General features: G+C 48.3%; 1 protein-coding gene across 3 annotated transcripts in view; it reads left to right on the top strand.

Annotated features, from left to right (window-relative positions):
• SLC35F3 (solute carrier family 35 member F3) overlaps positions 1-24,887 on the top strand; it is a 321,149-nt gene that overhangs the window by 206,228 nt on the left and 90,034 nt on the right. For all 3 annotated transcript variants that reach the window (XR_014252954.1, XM_082423006.1, XM_082423007.1), the window contains one exon: positions 9,858-10,182. Coding sequence is in view for 2 of the 3 variants with exons in the window: in XM_082423006.1 (XP_082279132.1) it covers positions 9,858-10,182 (325 nt within the window). In the remaining variant the exon portion in view is untranslated. The remainder of the gene's footprint in view (positions 1-9,857; positions 10,183-24,887) is intronic.

The following is a 24,887-nucleotide window of genomic DNA, read 5'->3' as shown; positions in this document are numbered from 1 at the left end:
CTTCCATTGGCTCTTTCAGCAGGAACAGTCTATGAGTCTAGTAAGTAGCTTACTCATTACCAGAGCTTGGTTTATTTGATTAAACCCTTTCCTAGCTCTAACCAGAGAGCAGAGCTCGGAGGGAATTAGACCCAGGACAAGTCAGAAGTTTGGCGTGTGTGTGCACACGTGTATGTGTATGTGTGTGCATGTGTGTGCTTGTGCATGTGTGTAGGTATGTGTGTATATTTGTGCTTGTGTATGTATGTATGTATGTGCATGTGTCTATGTGTGTGCATGTGTGTATATATGTCCCTGTGTGCTTATGTGTATGTGTGTGTATATATATGTGCACAGCAAAGCCTCTCTGCCCGGCATGCGCTCAGCCCATCACCCTCAGCCCACGCAGAGAGCCTGCCCTCGGGGAGGAGCGAAGCCGAGGAGGACACCTGTCACACCTTAAGGCCAAGTCCACGTGGGTCCTTGACCACGCAAGCTCAGTCCGCCTTACACATGTACGTTACACGACTCCACATCCCGAGAACGGGACGTTTTAGAAGACACTGCTTTGTGCATCAAGATGAGTTGTGTTACCACCCAGGCCACCAGTGAAAATATCACCCTTGTTCCCCTGCTCCCCTCCAGGGGGGAAGGCTCCACGCACCCCTTGCTTCCTGGGGGGCCGTGCTCCACGCAGCCTGCCCTCCTGAACCCCGCTCTCCCCGTGAGACATGGCAGCCAGACTCCCACCACATGGATGTGAGGGCATCCTCTGATGAAGAGAAATGGCAGAGAAGAGGGGCGTGTGCTCGTGTGCGGGTCACCAGCAGCGCTGGAATATCCCCTGATCTGTCCCTGGTGAGCGCCTGCTGTGTACAGAGGTGTCATGCGCCCGGGAGGGCAGTGGAAACGGTGAGACTTCGGGAGGCTGAACAGGCCACAACTGGCAGGCACGGGGATTAAAACTGATCCCCTCCAGCCCAGGTGTCTTCAGACCACGGGTCCAAACAGGCCCCTGCTCCCCTCCCAAGTGGCCTCTTCCCTCCCGCAAGGCGCAAAGGGCATTATTTCAAGCTTACCCATATCCAGTCACGTTCTCACAAGTCACGTGCGCCTTGGGCTGTGAACATTCCAGAATTGTCTTAAATCCACTGCAAGAGGCACTGTGATTTGGACATTGGGAGTTATTCGGGGACCTCTAAGGATGTGAGGAGTGGGGCAGAAAGGCCGGTACAAGTGTCTGTTCACTAGAGTGGTGGTGGTGGCAGGAGAGTGGACCAGATCTAGGCCTGATTCAGACTAGCTCTGCAGCCGGGTGGAACTTCCGGGGAATCTCAGACAAACCTCCCATCATCACACTCCACCCCCCAAAAAGCACCCTTCGTTCACCTCCAATTCTGTATCCACACCAGGGAAAGAATTTGGGTTTTTAAAAACAACTTTGCAGCTGCCATATTTTCTTCTGTCTCTACACACTGATCTCTAGGAATCACAACAAAGACTTAAGCAATTCAGAGAAGGCAGACAAATATAAGGTAGTACCTGATATTTCTAATCTAGTCATCTGTGGCAGTTCTTTCTTTCTTTTTTTAAAAAATATATCTTTTATTTTAGAATAGTTTAGATTTACAGAAAAGTTGCAGAGACACTGCAGAGAGTTATTAAATACTTCACATCCAGTTTCTTCTATTATTAACATCTTCTATTAGTATGGTACATTTGTCACAATTAATGAACCAATACTGACACATTATTATTAACTGAAGTTCATACTTTATTTGGGTTTCTTTAGTTTTTAACCTAATGTCCTTTTTCTGTTCTAGGATCCGATCTCAGATACCACATTGCATGTCTTTCTAGTCTTCTCTTGGCTATGATATGGCAATTATTTTTTCTCCTAAGAGGTTATCACAGTAAATAGTCACCCACAGCTTGTCACCACATCCTGTCCAGCACAGTGACAGCTCTTGGTCCGTGCCTCACACCTTCACAAACACACCGCAGTCCCCTCTGTAATACCCTCAGGGTCAGTCTGCTCAGGTTGCCATGACAAAGTACCGTAGCTTGGATGACTTAACAGACATTTATTTTCTCACAGTTCTGCAGGCTGGAAGTCCAAGATCAAGGTGTGGGCAAATTTGGTTTCTGGTGGGGACTCTCTTCCTGTTTTGTAGATGGCCACCTCCTTGCTGTGCCCTCACATGCCTCCCCTCTGTGTGCACTAAGAGAAGACAAGAGAATATAAGGCCACCAACCCTATCAGATCAGGGCCCCACCCTTATGACCTCATTTAACCTTCATTATGTCCTTAGAGGCTCCATCTACAAATACAGCCATACCGGAGGTTACAGTCTTAGCCTATAAACTGAGGGAGGACAAAGACACTCAGCTCATAACAGCCCTCATTCCATGGTGGTGAGTCCCCGCCCGGAGTTCCATACATACTCAGGATGTTCCAAATTTAAAAACAGAGAGTCTGTCCTCTTGGACTCTTGAAGTCCCTCTTTAGTGATGGGCAGTTCTGACTGGGGTGTTCAGCACCATGGCCCTGATCAACTTCCAAAGGGAAGACTAAGGATGCTCTGCATTCCTCTGGATGCTTTGGAGTCAGACAGACGCTTGGAACTGCATTCAGCCCCTCACTAGTCTGTGACCTTGGGAGAGTAACTGTCAGACCCTCAGCTGTCCCAGCTGCAAAGCAAGGATAGTCATGCTCCAACATTAAGACAGGTTTTTAAAAAAGGCATATAATCTCCTGGCAGAGAACATGGCATATATGCTGTGTGTTTAACTGGCACTTGGGGGATTCCCTGGCCATCCAGTGGTTAAGACTTGGCTCTTTCACTGCCGTGGGCCCGGGTTCAATTCCCTGGTTGGGGAACTAAGATCCTGCAAGCCACGTGGCGTGGCCTAAAAAAATTAAAAAATAACTGTCACTTGTGTTTTACTTCCCTGTGCCCTCCTTCTTCTCCCTTACTCAGAGTCAAGTTTAATTATCTGTGGATTCTATCTTTTCCCAGGGACATGTGCCAGTCAGGAGCACGGCTGAGGCCTCAGCATGTATGAATAGTGGGAACATTTTCTGACCCAAAGTCCGAGAATCCAAACAAATGGTCTGGCAACTGCAGGTGGGCATCATTGGTCAGGATATGTAAAATCAGGATTGCTTTGGGGACACCCGGGGCCCGTGGTGGCCTGATACACGTGACAGCCTTTTCTTCCCTTTCCTCCGAACCACTGCCTGAGAAAAAACAATCACCCATAAATTCACTGAGCAAGTATTTAATGAGTAGATGAGATAAACAAAACCTGAACTGCATTTTTGGGAGATGAATTACACTTGCAAATGGCCATAAACAAAAGCTTTCTTCCAAGCTCCTGATTTTATAAAAGCTATTTAGTTGGGTGGCTGGGCCCTGAACGGGTACATGCATCAGTGATCAACAAATGGGAAAATTGTTCATCAAGCCCTCTTCCCCTGGGCGATCCAGAAAAATAAAAGGGTGGTGGCTGTATTCCCAGAGCGGCCGTCAACTGTGTTTGGATTGGGTTTGGAGACACAGAACCATCTATGACGTGGACACTGTAAGCCCCTCCACTCAGACTGAGCAAGCTCTCCTAGGGAAGGGGGTGTCTGCCTTATGCCCCACAGTAGGTGTCAATAAATGTTTGTTGGCTGAGCGGCCTGAAAATTTAACTAGTCCACCCAAGAGAAACGAAAACATATCCACACAAAGACTTATATGTGAGAGTTCATAGCAGCATTATTCACGGTAGCCAAAAGACTGGACACTATACCCCTGTCCATCAACTGATAACTGGATAAACAAAATATGGGACTTCCCTGGTGGCACAGTGGTTAAGAATCCGCCTGCCAATGCAGGGGACACGGGTTCGAGCCCTGGTCAGGGAAGAGCCCACATACCGCGGAGCAGCTAAGCCCTTGCACCACAACTACTGAGCCTGTGCTCTAGAGCCCACGAGCCACAACTACTGAGCCCTCGTGCCACAACTACTGAAGCCCGCACACCTAGAGCCCGTGCTCCGCAACAAGAGAAGCCACCGTGATGAGAAGCCCTCGCACCGCAACAAAGAGTAGCCCCAGCTCGCCACAACTAGAGAAAGCCCGTGTGCAGCAATGCAGACCCAACGCAGCCAAAAATAAATAAATAAGTTAAAAAAAAACCCCAAAACAAAATATGGAATATCCTTATAGACTACTACCCAGACGTGAAAAGAATGAAGTCCTGATGCATGCTATGTACGCCATGGAGGAACCCCAAATACATTATGCTAAGTGAAAGAAGTCAGAAGTGAAAGTTTACACGGGCTTCCCTGGTGGCGCAGTGGTTGAGAGTCTGCCTGCCAATGCAGGGGACACGGGTTTGAGCCCTGGTCTGGGAAGATCCCACATGCCGCGGAGCAACTAGGCCCGTGAGCCACAATTACTGAGCCTGCGCGTCTGGAGCCTGTGCTTCACAACAAGAGAGGCCGTGATAGTGAGAGGCCCGCGCACCACGATGAAGAGTGGCCCCCACTTGCCGCAACTAGAGAAAGCCCTCGCACAGAAACGAAGACCCAACACAGCCAAAAAAAATTAAATTAAATTTAAAAAAAAAAAGCTATCTTTATAAAAAAAAAAAAAAAAAAAAAGAAGTGAAAGTTTACAGATTCATATGAAATATACAGAGGAAGGAAACCTGTAGACATGGGAAGCAGATTTGTGGTTGGCTGGGGTTGAGCGGTGGGGAATGGGGAGCAACTACAGATGTGCATGAGGACCCATTTTGAGGTGATGGAAATGTTCTAAGACTGGATGGTGGTGATATAGTTTCACAATTCTGTAGATTTACTGAGGATCATGAATTGCACTCCTGAAACAAGTGAATTTTATGGTTATGAAAATGAAGCCTCAAAAAAGCTTTGAAAAATTAACTGTATAGATCTTACTGATGGAGGTGTCATTGGGAGGTGTCTTCTCCTGCTCTCTACACGATGCTATCTCTCTGCTTTCAGGAGGCTGGGACCAGGCCAGCCAGTGGGTGGTCTTTGAGCCCAGCGCTGGGTCCCTCATCCCTAAGACATGACTCTTGCACTTTCTAAGTGCAAAACTTCCTGGACACTTCTTCAGAGAGCGTCACCAAGGGTCCGCTTATTCTCAGGGGACCTCAAAAAAGAAACATTTGTGTTCTCTTGGAAGTTTGCAAGAGCCATTTTATGGGAACTTGAAGTTGAGAGTGAGTGATTTTCCAATTGTTCTAGCTTTCTCATTGGAGAAATGGCTTTCACTAAATAAACTTAAAAAGCCCCCAGTTCATCATTTTCTCAGCAGAAAGCAATGGACAGCTCATGAGACAGAGGACTTGCCTGGGTCCCAGAATGAGTTAGGGGCTAAACCAGACCTCCAACTCACCCATTAGGACCTAGAGTTTCCTTCCGCTGAGCAGACATTGCCTCTAGGTACTGCTTGACCGAAGAGTGTGTATGTTTTATAAATTCCTGGTAGGAGAGAAGTATCAGGTGTGATTCTGCAGGTAGGACTAATATATGGTTTCAGTAAATTGCCTGACTCTGAACAGAGCTCAGGATGGAAGTTCACGCACAAGTATGGTTATATCTTGGCACGCCGTGGAGTATACATTGTATACTGGAGAACACTCCCCTTACACACACACACACACACACACACACACACACACTCCTTTCTCCAAAATGCTCAGTGGAAGCAGCTCTGGTAATAGAACTGGGAAGAGTCCGCCTGTCCCCCAGCGCTTCTGAGTGAATTAAGTGGCGTAAACAAAGCGTTTAGAGGCAACAGTGACCGCATCTGTCAGCACAACCATTGGGCCAGAGAATATAATCTACTTTGCACTGAGCCCAGAACTCTTGACTCAAGTGCAAGGTTAGGGTGGAAAGTTCAAGATCATAAGTAAAGGGGTTGTTAATGGGGAGGGGTTGTTAGTGAGTGAGGGTGACATAAACAGTATTTCTAGTTGTGTGATAATAGTCCAAGGAGCTGGGACAGGACACAGCCTGAGGCTCATTCAGTACTGATTTCTTCGAGGCACTCTGTACTGCCTCTTTCAGGGTGATACAAGAGAGATACCAAGCACAGAGGAATCCCTCGACTTGTTAACTTAGGACGGGAGAGAAAGTAAACCAAAGTTTCTTGCACGGGAAGATATGAGAGGCTTTTGAGAGCGGCTATTATCCACCCCCGCCCTGCCCCAGTGTAATTCCTTCTCTCTGAAATCTGAGCATCAGTTGGACAGCTTGTTGAAAATGACCTTGAGAATGGTAGGGTGGGTTGCATTTGTTGCGTTTCAAATCCAGAGAATAAACGCGTCTGCTAACCAAATTCATTATGTCATTCTATACTATGCTTCAACTAATTTTATCTGTTTGTTATGGACACTGGGGCATGTATAATGTATGTTTACTTCCTAGAGAATGTAAATTCCAAAATCTGAATTTGCTGAAGTCCCTTCCACCAGCCTGGCAATTTCTCGTACTGCGTGTCTGACCAAAGCAAGATTGAACGTCACAGTGGGGCAAGGAAACGGTGGATTTCAGATCTCACCACCTTCCTCACCGCTCCTGGGGCAGACCAGGTGTGTTCCTGACCCTGAACTTTGCTTCTCTTGTTCCTCAGCCTTTCTATGCTGCAAGGCCCAGGCCAAGCTTCTGCTTTCTCTGACTCTTCCTGCTGTGGTCACAGCCCACACTGGTTGCGCTGTCTTCAGAATTTGTGTTACAGTCAAATCTCTCCATTTGTAGTTGTTCTGTAATTCTTTCATAGATCCATTTTGTCACTCCCAGATAGACTGTAAGTTCCTGAAGAGCAGGACGTAATCATGTTTTATATTTATTTATTGACCGCCCAGAGTTCTTGGCACATGGCAGATGGAGACTTCATGGCAACTTCCTAGTGGATTGAAATGCTCCTAGGATGCGTCGTACGATACAGAGCCCTGTGAGATTTATAAAGTCCATGCTCTTATGCATCAGGTTAAATGACTGCTGGCCGAAAATACAGTATGATCCCAGTTTTGCTGTGTGAGTGTGTGTGTGTGTGTGTGTGTGTGTGTCGTGCAAAGATACGAAAGACGGGAAAGTGCAGCAAAATGTTCAGCCATATCTCTGGGTACTAAGATTAGTGTACAGTGCATTGCTTTTTATTTATGCTATGCAGTACTTTTCTAAAGATTCTATAAAGAATATTTTTAGTTTACGTGAAGTAGGTCTAGTTTAAAAGAATTATTAGGAATGAGCGGGTATTGAAATTGATAAGTGATTATTACTATAAGAGACTCGGTGCGGTGGAACGGAAAGTTTGCAATGAATTAGGTTTGGATACCTCTGATTCTTTATGGGTCTATTCCAGTGTTTCCCAAAGTGTGTTCCAAGGGACCCCAGTCCTATCCCAGGTGTTACATTTAGATAATATGGGAAGCACACATTCTCTAGCTGCCTTTTGGAAATCCACCACATCCATTAGCCCTGAATACTCCTACAGCAAAGGAACCTGTCTGACTTACCTAGTGTTTCCCAAACTTTTCTGATTGTGGGATCCTTTTTTTCTTATAACACCTGTTCACTGCATTACACTTTGGGAAACATCGTTCTAGCTTATTTTTAAATAGTAGAGCGCAAAATGTCTTTATTTTGTTTGTGTATTATCAGTATTCCCCTGGTCAGATAAGCCAGAGAGGTTACAAAGTTGGAGAATAACTTCTTTAATCCAGATCTGTAAAAGCATTTGAACAGTACGATCTTACATGATTTGGTGATTTTTCTTTTTCACTGTAATAGCAGCATAGCATCAGTCTTCACTTCATCCTTTAAGTTTTAAAACTTAATCTGCCATAATGCAAAACTAGATGAAAAAACATGCCGTGAGCCTGAATTTTTTTTAACCTCCTCCAGACTCCCTTCTTAAATGGCCAGTTAGTACCGTGAAACTGCATTGCCTTTCTAGGTGGACTTTTTTTTTCATATCCGTAATTATCTTTTCAGTAGGACTTGCTGATAGTTGATGCTGGTAGTCAAGGAATCTGCCAACCTGCAACACTGCTTGAAAATTATCCCGGTAGTGAAGGGTTGCAGTGGCTCACCCCAAATGTCAGGGAATCAGTGTATAAATTGAAACATGCATGCTTCTGTCTGAAAATGAATTTGCCGTAAGTTGTAGGGATTCACTGTGAACAAAATCAAGACGTCCTGGTGGGAGGGCATCAAACAAAAGGGGAGGAATCTGCCTTGCTTTTGCCCCCCTCTGCTTCTCCCTGCCCTGCAGCCCATGCCAGAAACAGACAACTTGTTGGAAGTTCAGAGGTGGTCAGCCATTTGGTTTTCCAAGGGCTTTCTGACTCAGATATATACACACATGAAAAGAAAGAGGAAGAGGGAGATTAAATATTAATAAAGCAGGTAAAGAAGCACAGTACAGATGGGGTCAAGGATTTGGGGTCAGTGAAGACATTATCTCTCCTTGACCAGCCACGAAGGCTTAGGATGACCTTTGGCTAAAAGAGATACAACCAGGGAATTCCCTGGTGGTCTAGTGGTTGGGACTCAATGCTTTCACTGCCAAAGGCCGGGGTTCGATCCCTGGTCGGGGAACTAAGATCCCACAAGCCACGAGGTGAGGCCAAAAAATAAAAATAAAAAGAGATACAACCAGATCTGGCAATTAATGATAGGATTAGCTAACCCCTATATAATAGGCTACCTTGAATCAGGATTTTGCCTCATAGAATTATTATATTTCAGACAGTATGATGCACAAAACTTGGTTTCATGGTATTAGAGCTATTTAAGTTACTGCTAAGTTTAAACAGAGTCCATAGAGTACATTTGACGCCAATGTATTTTGTACCCATCTCCTGTACCCCTATAATGTGTGCCCTCATTCAGCTAAGTGCCTGGCTGAACATATAAAAGGCAAGTAGGCTGTCCCCTGGAAATTCACATCCATCCACGGTCACACCTTATACAAGTTACAGCTCTGTTTAAATTTCCAGCTGACTGACCTGCACACAATCATGAATGAAAACCAAACAGTGGAAAATAACGCCTTTTCCACCTTCTCACGGTCTGTGGGAACACTGGTGCCGCACAGCCGTGCTCTGGCCTGTAGCCTGGTTTCCAGAAGTCACACAGTTCGCAGATGGAGCGTCTGAGGCCTTTCACAGCGCCAGCTGCCAGAGGCTGTGGTTTTTAAGTAACACTTCAAAGTGGGACTGACGGCCATCAGCTGGAAGTCAGTAAGAGCAAATAGAGAAATAAGAGAGACAGATCTTTTTTGGCTCTCCATGCAAAAGAAGATGAGACTCTTGGCATCCCTGCCCTTAAGTAACAGGCAGGGAGGAGCTTCTCTCAATGTCCTGGGAGCTTTTAGAGGTCAAGGCCTATGACCTCCTCAGGAGGGGAATCCCCAGCCCCTAGCACTGCTCAGGCCGCGTAGCACATCACTCCGTGTGAACTGACACTTGGTGAACTATTTCGGCCACTCTGTGTGTTCTGGAGAAATGCTTCCACTTCTCCAGATGGGCCCAGAGAGCACCTCTTGAAGTAAAGATTCTGACGCCAGGGTTCCTGAGATTCTGCACTGCCAACAGGCTTGGGGGATGGTTCTGATGCTGCCAGACCATGCACCATCTTTTGAGGGTCAAGATTCTAGAGGATAAGGAAACCACTGAAAATGTCTTTAAGTTTTGTTTCAGAAAGCTGCCTGCAGGCCCCCCTCCCCATCCCCCTTCCCCTCCCCCGGGTGGCGGGCCATGACAATGACAGTTGGTTGCCCTCTTGCTCCTGTTCATCCTGGCCACAGTGAACGTGTGGAGGCCCCGGTTAACCGTGCCCCTCTCTTCCCCCAGGGGAGGAGCGCCCCCGGGACCCCCCGGGCCCGGCAGAGGCCCAGGCGCCGGTGGGGACCGACCCCGGCGGGAGACCGAGCCCTCGCTGCTGGAGATGTTCCCAGGCGCAGCTCAAGAAGATCTTCTGGGGCGTGGCCGTGGTGCTGTGCGTGTGTTCCTCCTGGGCCGGTGCCACCCAGCTCGCCAAGCTGACCTTCAGGAAGTTCGATGCTCCCTTCACCCTGACATGGTTTGCCACCAACTGGAACTTTTTATTCTTCCCGTTGTACTACGCGGGGCACGTCTGCAAGTCGGCAGAGAAGCAGTCGGTGAAGCAGAGATACAGGTAGGTGCCTCCGGGATGCCAGGATGCCGGCCCGGCACTGGACTGTTCTCCCGATCGCTGATGCTACCGGGCTGCCCCAGTGGCGGGCACTGGGAGGGGCCAGTGGGCACCGTGGTGAGAGGGCACCGTGTCACCTGCTGTCTTAGTGAGGTTCCAGGCTTGGCGTTCTCTCCCCTCAGAGTGGTGAACACCTTTCCTCTGCCTCGAGCCCCTCAACGCTAGGAACTCCTTTATGTTAGACAGGAGAAGGCAGCATCTTCCAGAGGTGCGCTGTGGTAGGTCCCCAGAAAGGGTAGAGATGGGATAACTCCATAGCTCTTTTATTCCTCCTCGGACTGGGCTGGGGACAGGTCCATGGAACCAGGTCACTCATCTGCTTCCTGTAACTTACCTTCCCACGTGGCAATGTTCGTGGTGAAGATTACTCCTTTCCTCTCCAACCCAAGCCTTTTCCTCCTTCGGTTATGTGGTTGCATGGGTCTGAATATCTGGCAGACCCATGGGGCCGTCAAAGTCAAGGTACTCTTTGAGCTCTGTTGACTGTATTTTCTCGTTGATATGATCTCACTGTATTTCCTCATTGGTATGACCTCCCTTTAAAAGAGGTCAGAAACCCTGACGCCAGCCCTCTGCCACAACGTACAGCAGGGCTCCCCCAGCTGTACGTTGGGACTCCTTGGGAGTCAGATGGTCAGTGTTGGCCTTGGGGTCTCATCTGTGCCAGTCCCTGGATCTCATGGTCAACCAAAGCTGAGGTCTTCTGTGGCTACGTCAAGGACCCACTGTTGGCCCAAATCAGATCTACTCAGAAAAAAAAAAAAAACCCAGGGAAAGAATGCTGGCCAAGGTAACCAGATAGGCCCTGGGAATGTATCTTTCGTCAGCCCCAGAGGTGGGAAAAAATTGGAAGGCTGAGGGCTGTATTAATCTTTCACTACCGCCTTCTTCCCCACTTTACCGCCACCCCACCAAACAACCCCCCCCATACAATCACCACGTCCCATTTACCATCTGCTTCAGACTTCAGCCCCATTCTGAAAAGTTATCCTTAGAAGTTGCAAGCTAGCTAAAAACATCATTGGGTCGAAGGAGCAAGGAGGTTTGGGAATGGAGGTTACACTCCGATCAGAATTTTTTCTGAGATTCTCCCATTTTGTCACTGTAAAGTTAGACTTGGAGGTGTAATGTTCAGAGGGACTTTGGACCGGCTCCTTTAAAAGACCAAGTTGTAAGTCAGAGCACTCATTCTAGAAGAAGGAGCCCCGATGGAGCTCAGATTGAGTCACAAGACCAGCGTCACAGGTCCCCGTGGTGGAAGGGACTCAGGGGGTTCTCAAAGCGTGCGGCAGCCTGGAGCCTGGAACCGGAGCCCAGGCCTGGGGCATTGCCAGCGTTGACTTAAACCAGTGGCTTCATGAACCAGCCAGAAATTGCTCTGAACAGCAGCTAAAAGCAGACTGAAACAAATCCGTTTAGAAACTTTGACAGGGCCCCAGATTGTCCCAAAGGCAAGAGAGAAATAATGGCCTGCTTTTAGTCACAGAGAAAAGCAAGTATTCAGTAAATGATGTATTTAACAGTAAAGTAGCCCTGAGTGTATTCAGTTTGTAATTAGGAGTTTGCCTTTCTTTAAACGGAGTAGAATATTTTGCTGCTGCCTCTCATAAAGTGAGCTTATGTGCCCTTTCTTGATGGAGAATTGCTGGAGGGGAGATGAAACGGTCTTTCCCTGCTTCCTTCCAACATGGCAGCTCAAAGAGGGCCTCCCCTGAGGAGCAGTACCCTCTACTGCCCTGAAGATGTATCCTCAACATGACACTTACCCTGGGACAAGACTAGCATTGCTGGCCACTGAGGGCAGGCCTGGTACCATTAACCAATTGTGCTGAAAACAACACAGAAGGAACGAAGCTCTTTGACCAACGAAGTTGGGTAAAAGGTCAAGGGAGGAAAAAATGAAAGGTCATCGAAGCAGATTAAACATAGAAAGACATCACACCTTGACTTCCTTGATTTCCTTGTTAAGGAAGCTTATTGTCTTCCTGTAAAAAGTATCTGGGAAGAATCATGAGAGAATGATGGTCACTGGTGTGTCAACTGGAGAACAGTGCAGGGCAGGGGGCAAAACCATAACTTGATTAGAGAAGCCAGTTAAAACCTTGCCCGATTTCTGTAATAAAGCTTAGCTCACCATTTAAAAAATCTTTCTGATTGTAAACTGTGTTCTCCCTGTGGCTAAACAGAGCTGCTAATTTAGCAACCAATTATTGGGTATGTTGGTTAAGCCACGCACACCACTGGAGGAGTGAAGGAACATTCTTTCTCAAAAAAAGGGAGAGAAAAATGTTAACATCACCGACTTTACTTAGGAAGTCATGACTGTGTCACAACTCAAACTGGGAGTTCTTTTTTTTTTTTTGGCTGGGTTTTTTTGTTTTAATTGAAGTATAGTCGATGTGCAATATTATGTAAGTTACAGGTGTACAATATAGTGACCCACCATTTTTAAAGGTTATACTCCATTTATAGTTATTATAAAATATTGGCTATATTCCCTGTATTGTACCATACATATATCCTTGTAGCTTGTTTTATACCTAGTAGTGAAGCCGAATCAGGCATCTGTACCCCGACACCGAAATGAATCTCAGAGACAGAATTTTGGGTGAAGTAGAAAAGAAGAGCTTTATTGCTTTGCCAGGCAAAGGGGGCCACAGCAGGCTAATGCCCTCAAAACTGTGTCCCGACCTGGAGGGCGTAGTGAGGAGTTTTAAAGCAATGGTTCAAAGAGGAGGGCGTGATCAGCTCGTGGACCTTCTTCTGATTGGTTGGTGGTGAGGTAAGCGGGAGTCTGCGTCATCAGCCTTCTGGTTCCAGCCAGTCTGGGGTCTACGTGCTCGTGGGCAGCAAACAGTCAACTTCTTCCACCTGGTGAGGGTTTCAGTGTCTGCAAAACAGCTCAAAGATACTGCTCTGTGTATCCCTTGACGGGGAACCAGGACCCTGCCCCAAGGCTGAGCTATTGTTTCCTGACTACTCCTCCCTTGTCTCTGCATCCCGTCCCTTCCCTGATTAGCATCTGTTTGAACCTACCCCTTGGAACTCAGGGAAGGTCTTGGAGGCTAAATGAAGCCTATTTCCTGTAATCAACAAATGGGGGGGACACAGGAAGGCTTTTGTGCCCAGGAGCCCCACAGGGTCCTGCTTGGTATCAGTAATTTGTACCTCTTAATCCTCTAGGCAGTTGGGAGTTCTTTGAACAGACTTTAGGAGTCCCAGAAGTCAAGGCAAACTGAAATCACATCTTCCATGTTTGTGCTTGTATCAAAATGAATGGAGAAGATGGAAGAGTCAACTGAGGAGATATGTCTTTGGGTGAAAGTGTTGCAACAGGGAGCTGGGGAGGAAAGGGAAAAGGTAGAGACCGTTTTCAGGGAGGGAAGCTGGCCCAATAAGCCAGCTTTATCTTGTGGTTTTCAAGAAGCAATCAGGTAGAAGTTTCTTTTCTCTGAGCCCTCCCCGCCGAGGCTACTTCCCCAACGTGAAGCTAGAAGAGTCAGCCAAAGCACAGGGAGGAAAGCATGTGGGGCCTCACACAGAGCTCCTCAAACCCTAGGTGTCTCCGAGATCTTGTTGAAGAGCCGACGATGATGCCGTAGGTCTGTGTGGACCCGAGGTTCCGCTTTCCTAACGAGCTTCCAGGAGATGCTAGTTCTGCTGACCCACGGGCTGGGCTTGGACTGTAAAGGCCCTGGAGTTGTTGAGCCTCAGCTGCACGGTTTGTAAAAGGTTGCTGATCTGCCCAAGCAAGTAGGAAGCAGGACTCACGGTACCACGTGAAACCGGCGAGTGACTGGCTTCAGGCCCCAGGGCTGTTTGAGTCCTAGTCCAATGCCACTTGCAAGGGAGGGGAGGCTCCATGGGCAAGTCTTTTAAGCTCCAGGAGCCTCAGATGCTTGTTTGTAAACGGAGGGAGATGGCACATGCACCGCCCAGCACAAAAGGTTGTCGTGTGATCGTATGAGACCCCGTACGTGCAAGTGCCCTAAGGGCTGTGAAACGCCATAAACATGCCAGGAACCCTATCGTGATATTCTCCGCGGGGTCCGACGCAGCCCCTGCTCCGTTCATCGGCCGCCTCATGGCGGCCTGTTTAAACTGCAGGGGTGGGTCTTACAGGGAGTGGCCAACCTCTGCAGGGTCATGCAGGTGTTACACCTTGCAGAAATCAGCTTGCAGGTCTGTTGGCTGCACAGGGCATTCTGGAATGATCAGGGCTTCCTGTGATGGGGCACTGTTGTCAGGAATTAGAGTGTGGATGTGAAAGCCACTCAAGCCCAGCTGTCCTGGGTTTTCAGTCTCAAGCCTGTGGTCTCCCCAGTGACACCACCCCCAGACTTCCAGGAGTAAAGCGAGCTCCTCTCTTTCCCCAGACCATCAACACCCCTCCCTCACCTTGCCTGTTTCTCACTGACAGCCAGTCTCAGGGATGCCCTGAGAAAGCAGTAGTGTCCAGGACCCAGGAAGGGCTCTGGCCACAGAGATGCGTGTGGGCGCTGCAGAAACTGTAGGCGTGACCTGAAAGGGGGTTCAGCTCCCAGGAGTCTGTGCAAAGCCAGGCACCAGAGGGAGGCACGCGGGGGAGGCCGTGTCAGGTTCATGGCCCTGGAGAGACTGTCAAGGGCAGGTGTGATGACACACAGCCTCCCAACCCCTCGGACCCTGGGACAGGAGGACAGTGTCTCGGATCCCAGGGCTGCCACGGCCAGCAGAAATCAGCCAGAGCAGATCTGGGGCACTTGCAGGCTTGTCAGAAGGCCTTCCAGGAACTTCTCCCAGTAGTGACCTCTTTTCATGAGCAAACGCTAGAAGCTTCTGCTCTCCTGCGGCTGCCAGAGAAGTGAACGAACGATACAGTGGTGACAGATGTTTCCCTCGGTCTTTTGTAGTTCCAGGCTTCTGGAAGCTAGCCAGTTGATTCCGCTTCAGAAACGCCCACAGACGTTCTGAGCCAAGAAAGGGCAGTTTTGATGCCACTCGTTTGTCTTCAGTCCCCCAAGGGCCGGGTGTGCATTCGTCGCGGCACAGACTTACGCGGGATCCATAAGGGGTCTCGCCGCTGTAACTTTCAAAGTCTAAGGAGCGGAGCAGAGCGGTCACAATCTGGAGGTTTGCTCCTTCTGGAAATGGTTATTGCACATCTTCTCAGGGATAGAATCATAACTGGTCCTTGTCCTCAAGGATCCCGCAGCCCGGCAAGGGAGTCAGATAGCCAGACAAGGTGAGGGTGTGTGCAGGGGACCCAGGGGAGGGGCCCAGGTGCGTGGGTCCTGGGACAGGCGGAAAGGTTTCTTAGAGGAAATGACCAAGGAGCAGTCTCTTGGAAGACAAGCAGGTGGCTGTAGGCGCTGAATCCCAGGCAGGCAGAATAGTGTGGGGATGGCACAGAGGCTGAGAGAGCACGGCACATGGGAAGCTCTGATCGGGGGTGGAAAGCGGGTGGGGAGCTGCAGAGGAGCGGGAGGGCAGGACCCCCTGACTCCTACACGCATATGCAGAGAAGGTTGGCTTCTGGTGCGAGTGTGGGCAGGCGGTGGGAGTGGGGGGCAGAGAAGCCATCAGACTGGACCTTCCGCAGTGCCACCATCCCTCTGTTGAGGACGGAACGGAGGGCACGTGGAGGCCGGGCCCGTAGAACAGGTGTGGGCTCGATGTCTGTGTGTCGGGGTGTCGACTGAAAAAAATGCACAACCTAAAAGTTGAGAGTTAGGTTTTATTCAGCGGACATCCTGAGGACTTAAGCCCGGGACACAGCCTCTCAGATCGCTCTGAGGGACTGTTCCGAAGAGGTAAGGGGGGAGCCAGGATATTGAGGAGTTTTTGCAACAAAAACTGGTAGTCGGAACATCAAAAGTTTACTGTTAATTAAAGAAAACCAGATATCTCAAAGTTAAGGAATTCAGCGCTTTTCTATGTATGGGAAGATGCAAGAGTCTGGGCTCACAGAAATCATCCCTTTGATGTGCACCTCAGCTCTCTGGGGCCAGCATCCTGTGCTTTCCCATCCTGAGTCCTCTCAGGGCGCAGGGTTGGAGGAGGCTGCAGCAGCTGAGGGCTTGGTGGTGGGCATCCTGTTTCCCTCCTGAGTTCCTGCAGGGCTTACCGTCGGGGGGGCTGTAATGTGATGGCTTGATGGCTGCAACATCCTTTGTTTACTGGTATGGCAGGTGGCACTTTTCATTCGCAGGGGCATGTGGGCACGTGTGAGTGACACAGATGTGGTTCCCGACCTTAGGAGCTCAAATCCAAGCGGGAGAGAGACCCGTATGAAAAACAGAATGGGATGTAATGGCGGGCGAGAGTGGGGCAGACTTGCTGGGCTGCAGCTTGGATTTGACGACAGGGCCGAGTGGAGGGCGGGACTAAACAGTCAGAGGCCAGGATGGGGAGCCCTGTGGGTGCTGGCTTAAGGGGCTGGGACTTTATCCCCCAGGCAGTGGGAGCCTCTGAAAGTTTTTGAATCCAGGACTGATATAATCAGAGCTGCTTTCAAAAGTAGGAGAGTGCTAATCACACAACTGGTTACAGAACATGTGCCCGTTTCACGTCAGAGGTAGAATGACTCAGGATTTTGGTTTTTTGTTTGTTTCTTTGTTTTGGGTGTAGACCTTGAAGTATTACAAGGCCAGGTCTCTTGCTTTGAATTGTCAGCTACTTCTTCAGTTGAAAGCAAACTCCTGTGTTGGTGAAAAGCATTTCAGTGGTTATTTTCTCACTCAAATCAGGCATTCTGGAAATTGGCGAGGGAAATCTCCTTTCTGGGAAACACCGGTACGTGTTTTTCAGGCCCGATATGAATATGAACGCATGGCCGAGGCCGCCCTAAATAGCGATGCCCCAGCACGCCCTGCCCTCCTGGCACTGTCGGGCCTCCTACCTGATGTGAGCTGATAGGGCTCCTTGCTTGCTTTTTCTTCCCTGAGCCCTGGACGTGCTCTGGCCCGTTGCTGCCGTCAACAGTTCTTCTGCAGAGGGTGAGGGCGCTCTGTAAACAAGTCCACAGGGACCCTCCATTCTAAGAAGATAGAGATAGCCCTTCACTCATTCCACAAAATCTGCCAAGGGTTTTCTGTGTGTCAGGCATTGTTTTATTTTTAAATTATTTTTTAAATAAACAAATTTATTTATTTATGGCTGTGCTGGGTCTTTGCTGCTGCGCGCAGGCTTTCTCTAGTTGCGGCGAGCGAGGGATTCTCTTCGTTGTGGTGCACAGGCTTCTCATTGCGGTGGCTTCTCTTGTTGCGGAGCATGGGCTCTAGGCACGCGGGCTTCAGTAGTTGTGGCACACGGTCTCAGTAGTTGTGGCTCGCGGGCTCTAGAGCGCAGGCTCAGTAGTTGTGGCGCACGGGCTTAGTTGCTCTGCGGCATGTGACCAAGGCTCGAACCCGTGTGCCCTGCATTGGCAGGTGGATTCTTAACCACTGTGCCACCAGGGAAGTCCCTCAGGCACTGTTTTAGGTGCTAGGGAAACAGCAGTGACCCAAGCAAATGAAAATTCCTGCCTTCATGGAGCTTACCTTTCAGTGGGGAGACAAACAGCAAACAACTAAAATACAATAGGTCAGAGGGTGCCGAGTGCTGTGAAGAAAGATGGGGCAGGGCTGGAGTAGAGGTGCTGGGCAGAGAAACGTTGATGTCAGGCTGGGGACCTGTCTGTCTGTCTTTCTGAAGGCGCTTGTGGTTATACCAGCATCTCCTCACCCCGTCCACACCCAAAAGCCTGGGTTAGCCCCCGTTACTCACTCATTCATTCATTCTTTATTCATTCCCACAGTAATGTACACTCCTGACTGTCAACTCTGAGCATGCGCTACAGGACCCTGCCCTTGAGATGTCCAGAGTCCAAGGGTTAAACCCCACTTAGAGCCCAGGATACAGGAGTCCAGTGGCAAGGAGGTCTGACCAGCATGGCCTCCATGGGGTCCAAGAGGCCTGTGTGGGCTCTAGACCCAGGGACAGAGGCATTTCCTGGGCTCAGCCGTCTCTTTGCCTTTTCCCTTCCTCCTAACTTGTAGCCTTCTTGTTTCCTGTCTTCTTTCCAAGAATCAGCCACCCGAGGAGCAACAAGCTGCATCCAGAGCCCTTGCAGTTGATGTTGTTGTTGCTTGTTTTTGTAACTGGTTTAAGAGAAACGGGCAAAATATTTGGGAACTGCAGTTGTTCATTGGGCCCGTGTTTTCTGTTTGGTGGTAAATAATGGTAATTATGCATGAACATCTTCAAGGGGAACGGGGAGAAAGGGATAAATTAGGGGGTTGGAATTAACAGATACAAACTACTGTATAAAAAATAGATAACTAACAAGGACCTACTGTATAGCACAGGGAACTCTACTCAATATTTTAAAATAGCCTATAAGGGAAAAGAATCTGAAAGAGAAAATTGTGTGTGTGTGTGTGTGTGTGTGTGTGTGTGTGTGTGTAACTGAATCACTGTTCTGTATTCCTGAAACTAACACGGCATTATAAATCAACTATACTTCAAATAAAATAAAACATTTAAAAAAATATCTTCGGGCTTCCCTGGTGGCGCAGTGGTTGAGAATCTGCCTGCCAATGCAGGGGACACGAGTTCGAGCCCTGGTCTGGGAAGATCCCACATGCCACAGAGCAACTAGGCCCGTGAGCCACAACTACTGAGCCTGCGCGTCTGGAGCCTGTGCTCCGCGACAAGAGAGGCCGCGATAGTGAGAGGCACACGCACCGCGATGAAGAGTGGCCCCCGCTTGCTGCAACTAGAGAAAGCCCTCGCACAGAAACGAAGACTCAACACAGCCATAAATCAATCAATCAATCAATCAATCAATCAATCAATCAATCAATCTTCATACCAGGAGATTTTGGTCAGATTTGCTATTGAGGCAAAGCACCTTCCCCCTAAACACAGACACATACATACACATACACACACACAAACACACAGACACGTAACCATCTGAGCATCAGAACCTGTGGTACAGCCACAGGACGGCCCATAGTCAATGCTCTGAACCTAAGTAGGACGTCGTAAGATATCGTAATGGGTCCCAGTGTCAGCAAAGGCAGAAACGAGATGAGGGTGGCTGACAAAGGCTTAGAGAGTCTCTGCCTGTCTTGAGACAGCATTTGAAATATTCAAGGATGCGTCAGTGGAGAAACGAAACACAGGGCATCAATCCTGTGCCCTAGGCGGTGACGCTGACCTCGCACATTTACGCCAGGTCCCCGCTGCTCTGTCCCGTCATCATGGTATTTGTAGTTTCCCCGTGGATGTCACCCCTGTCCCACCTCCACATCTCAGTTCAACAGCTGCTGGCCTCATGCCAGGGAAGTTCAGTGACAGCCAGACACCCACAAAGACGAGTCCAGAACATTCTATGAGTGACTCTTCAGCTTTCACTCAGGCTAATAGGAAATGTCGTATTAACTCCCAGTCTCCTCTGTTCTCATGTACTTCAGCCACCCTTCAACCCCCAGTTACCTGAGCTCTCTGTCCATCCTTGAACAGATATCAAGGATGGGTCTCTGCAGTGCAACACTTTAAGGAGGTTATGCTAACTTACCCTTGTAATTTCAGAGCAGGTCTAATTCAGCTGCAGCCATGTGGTTTCCCCACGCAGTTTCATTGAAATTTTGCCAAAGGTCGGTTCCAATGCTCCTGTTTGTGGGCTTGAAGAATGCCAGCCACTTAAATAATTGCCATATCAGGGTGATTATGGCTCTTTGAGGGTCAAGTTACCCTAGGCTGGGCTTATTAACAAGAGATTTAGTAACAGTTTTAGCACAAATCACCATGGTCCCTGTGAACCTTTGCAAGATCGGTGTTGCAGTGGCATAAGAGGTGGAGAGCAGGGGATCCCCAGATCCCAGAGGGGGATCCTTCAGCCAGCGGGTCCTGAGGGGCACTTAACATTGCACAGGTCAGGCGATGGAAAAGGGCTCCTGTGCGTGGTGTGCGGGAAGGTGCAGAGAGGCGTGTGTAGATGCATATGGGCTACAGGAAGAGGGGGTGCCACTGATGTGACCAGGAGGCACAGACCCCGCCCATCCCACCAGCTCACGTTGAGCCATTTTTTACTTTCCATGTGCTTCCTAATCAGAGAATCAAGACTAGCAAGTCAGCTCATAGGTGCATTGGAATTTTAAAACCTTACTACATTTAGGAAGAAGATATCTGCATAGAGATCCCAAAGATGAAAAAGGGACTTTGACAACTGTCTAATCCAAATCATCCATGCTAATCTAATCCATACTAAAGAGACCACAGATGCTCAGAGAAAGGGCGTGAGACCTTTGTTCGCTTCAATCCCAGACCTCTCCAGAAATGCTAGCAGGGAAGAAATGGTCAAAACTCTTCCTCACAGGAAGGAACATGGAAGTGGTGCCTGGGCAGGATAGACAACGGGGGAAGAATGCTACTAGCCCTTGCTTGGGACACTGTGATCAAATGATAAGAAGGCAGGCTTGCCATCAGTCAGCTCATGTTTGAAACCCAGCTTTGCCTTCATTTGGCTCTATTGCCATAGCTTAGTCATTAAAAGCTCTAAGCCTCACTCCTTATCCATAAAGTGGAGACCCTAATACCTACATCTGAGTGTTGCAATTGGCATTTCCCTTCTTCCGGGCTTTCCCAGTTTCTGCAGAGATCTTGTGTTTGAACTGAACAGAATTAAATATGATAGTGGCTATAAAGCCCCAAACCTTGCTTGGTCCAGAGGTTTGCTACCCATCTTTGGTTGACTCCAAATGTGAATCCCCAGACTCACACAAACCCTGGCTCCGGCTCTTTGCAGGTCATAAGATGATGGTGATGGTGATGATGATGGTGATGGTGGTCATGGTGATGGTGGTAATGGTGATGATGATGGCGATGATGGTGATGATGAAGGTGATGATGGTGACGGTGATAGTAATGATGATGGTGTTGGTGATGGTGATGGTGATGATGGTGATGGTGATAGTAATGATGATGGTGATGGTGATGAATCTGATGATGGTGATGGTGATGATGGTGATGATGGTGATGGTGATGATGGTGATGATGGTGATGGTGATAGTAATGATGATGGTGATGGTGATGATGGTGATGGTGATAGTAATGGTGATGATGATGGTGATGATGGTGATGATGGTGATGGTGATAGTAATGATGATGGTGATGGTGATGATGAAGGTGGTGATGGTGATGGAGAACATTCCAACCACGCATGACTGAGTCTTTCTCCTCATGAAGATTCAGATAAGTCATGTAACTGGTGTGGAGCCCACAGTAGAGAGGGCAGCTTCATGCCTTGTCATTATTTTGGGCTGTTGGGAAGGGGGCATTTCTTGGCAGAAGTGAGCTTTGAGACAAGTTTTCCAGGAAAAGGGCAGAGAACTCATGTGGTACATGCCATGTGTCATTCTAGAATGAGCTGAAAGCAAGACAGAAATGTGAGGTGATTCATATGTCTAGAAAGCAATGTCCTGTCAAGCTCTTGATGTTCTTTTTGGTTTTTTGAAAGCTAAAAAAGAAAAAGGGTGTGGAAATGCTGGTACTGTGCAGAATGTTAAAGCAGACACGCCTTATCGTGTCATTTTTCTTCCACGGGCACCACTCTAGCCTTGATTGTATACAACTCAGAGCTAAATTGGAGTGGTCACCCCTGACATGGGAACAGCCATTATAATGGCTTCCACAGCCTTCACCCCGCTTCCTGCCCCATACAGCATTTGCACACCTACTAGTGTGTTGCTCGCGCCAGACACCAAGGATGCAGAGAGGAACGAGGCCACGTGGTGGAGGGAAGGGACCCCAGGCATTGGAGTCCAGCTGATTCAGGTTCCCAAACCTACTGCTTACAAATCTGCACAACTCCAAAGTTTTCTTTCACTTCAGTGATCTGATATTTAACAATGGGCCAATACTGCCTATTTCCACAGGCTGGCTGCAAGATTTGGGGTACTTGTCTGAACTTGGCTGTTGGTTGGCACTGAATTAACAGTGGTCATGGTGCCTCCCACTGCTGAAACAATTATCCCTATGGTGGTGATTGTTAATTTGCATACTCTGCCTTAAGAGCCTTACTGCACATGCATATTTCTCTGAGCAGTTTCATTTCTAACCGAGCCACAGAGCAAAGGGACTTTTTGGTACTCGCATTCTCGCCTACCTTATTTCATTATATTACATTTCCACATAGGCCTTCCTCAGCTAAGGAATTGGGAGCCTATGGGGAGAGCAATCACTAGAAATTGTTATGCCTGATTTTTTTTTACATTTTTTTTTATATTCTTTTCTATTATGGTTTATCATAGGATATTGAATACAGGTCTCTGTGCTATACACATTGAATACAGGTCTCTGTGCTATACTAGGACCTTGTTGTTTATCCATCCTATGTATAAAAGCTTACATCTGCTAACCCCAAACTCCCACTCCATCCCTCCCCCACCCCCTCCCCCATGTGTTATGCCTGATTTTTAAAGCAAAATCAATCACATTCTCTTGTACAGCCAGTGTCCATGCTGAGTGCTTCAGAGAGTCAGTCCTCCATTCACCAAATCACATTTTTTTTTTTTTTGGCCGTGCCACACCTTACGGGATCTTAGTTCCCTGACCAGGGATTGAACCTGGGCCCTTGGCAGTGAAAGCGCGGAGTCCTAACCACTGGATCACCAGTGAACTCCCAAAACATGTGTTATCTACTTCAAGCATGAGCCAGAGCAGACCAGGCTCCCTCAGGCCAATCTTCCCCTCCACCCGTCACCCAGGTCTGGACCTGAAAGCTTGGCGAGGGGCAGGGGGCGGGTCTCCAGCTGAGGGTCCCTGAGAACCTTCAGATGCATTTCCCAGCCTGGGCCGTCATGTTCTAAGAGAGACCCCAGCTGTTGGTGGGTCTCTTGTGCCTCAGAGCCCGTGAACCTGGCCCTGGCAAGCTCTCTTTCATCGAAACTGCATATTGGTTTGATGGCCACACCCCATACCATCTAGTTGAGTTTGTCACAAAAGATGACAAATCTGATTGCCTTTTCGATGTTTATGCAAATTCTATTCTCGTGCTTCCTGGATATTTTAAAATAGAATCATAGTCATTACATTTACCTCCTCAGCTGTTTTCTACTTCAAGTAGAGAGGAAACAAAATGATTTATGTGCTTAGATCCTTTCTCGCTTTTCTTATCTAAGTGCCTGACTCCGTGACACTTACGTTTAATGAGTTACTCTCTACCATACATACATTATTAATTTATAACATAAACTAAATTAAAAGCACTGGAAACTAAAGCTCCCTTATTGCAGGAGCATATTAGAACCATTATGTGGAATATTTTGCTGTGTGTTTCTCTGCAGGGGGTTGGGAAATGGAAGTGAATTTTTTCAATGACGGGCTTTAGATGCTCCACCCGCAGGATGGAGACTGGCTTGTTAATATTTTATTATGGATTAAAGTTGGGGCGATTGGGTCTTTTCAATGCTTTATTGGTTATTTTTCAAGTGTTTGGTTTTATGAAAGTTAGATCAAAGTTGGTATGTTTAAGTCCAGCTGAGAGAGAGCCCTTGTCTCTTGGTGAAGATGTTTTCTCCCATGTAGGGAGCAGAGAGAATTGACAAGGTGGCCTGAGAGGCATGTGCACACATGCATTTTACAGAATCCTTTTGGGGGACTTGTGAGGCTTTGTAGATCTTCCCTGGAGAGGAGGGACGGAGCCGTGTAAGCTTCCTGGGCAAAGACCCCAGCTCTCGGGGGGAGCCAAGCCCCTGGCATTCCGTAGTACGCTGGCACCATGGAGAACTTTGGAATCATCCTGCAGCAGAGATGGGGAAATCCATGACGAGATCCCTACTTTTCCTACCACATTGTCGGGTTATTGCCAAGAGGGAGTGTCCAGCCAGGGACTGTATCTCCCAGCCTCCCTTGGCTTCTATGTTGGACCAAGTGACTTCCTCCCAGAGACCACTTGGGGGTGTCAAGCAAGGCAGATTAGCATCAGGTAGGCATTGCCCACCTTCCTCTTCTCTTCTCCACTGGCTGTACACATGGGATTCCCAGGTTCCCAAAGATGGCAGAGCCTCTGGTTCCCAAATGTGATGAGATTTTAAGTAACTGAGGTTAAAGCAGAACAAAAGACTCCTCAAAAGAGCTGTCTCTACTTGCTGCCTCCGTTTTTTTCTTCCTGGGTTCTTTCTTGAACACACTCCTTTTCATCCCCACCACTGCTTCCCTCCCCACCACTCGGTGAAAATGGATCATGGCAAAACCACCAGTGATCTCCACGTCGCCAGCGTCAGTGCTCAAAATCAGCCTTCATCTTCTTCAACCTGGATGGAATGGGACCCGTATCCTGTGGTCCTTTTTGAAATGCCAAGGGTAGAAACAGCATGATGTGCGTGCACTTTTGGCGAAGCAAATAGGAGAATCACCAAGTGGTAAAATACCCCCTGTCTTCCAACACCATGACTCAGAACCGAACTTCTGTTGTGCTCCGCCTCCAGATTAGGGGGGTAGACACAGCAGCCGATATGCTAATCAGTACCGTCCCCACCCTTCTACCCCAACCCGTAGAGCTGCCGTCCATCTGAAAACCTACTTCCTCCAGAACGTGCACTCGGGCATCCTCACTACCCAAGAGCTTCCATGGGGTTTTATTTTTATTCTGAATATAATAAAAATTGTAAAAGTGTACC

The sequence above is a fragment of the Balaenoptera physalus genome (assembly GCF_965194825.1).
Source record: "Balaenoptera physalus genome assembly, chromosome: 14".
NCBI classification, from domain to species: Eukaryota; Metazoa; Chordata; class Mammalia; order Artiodactyla; family Balaenopteridae; genus Balaenoptera; species Balaenoptera physalus.
Note: the sequence above shows the minus strand (reverse complement) of the source record. Positions and strands in the feature narration are given on the sequence as shown.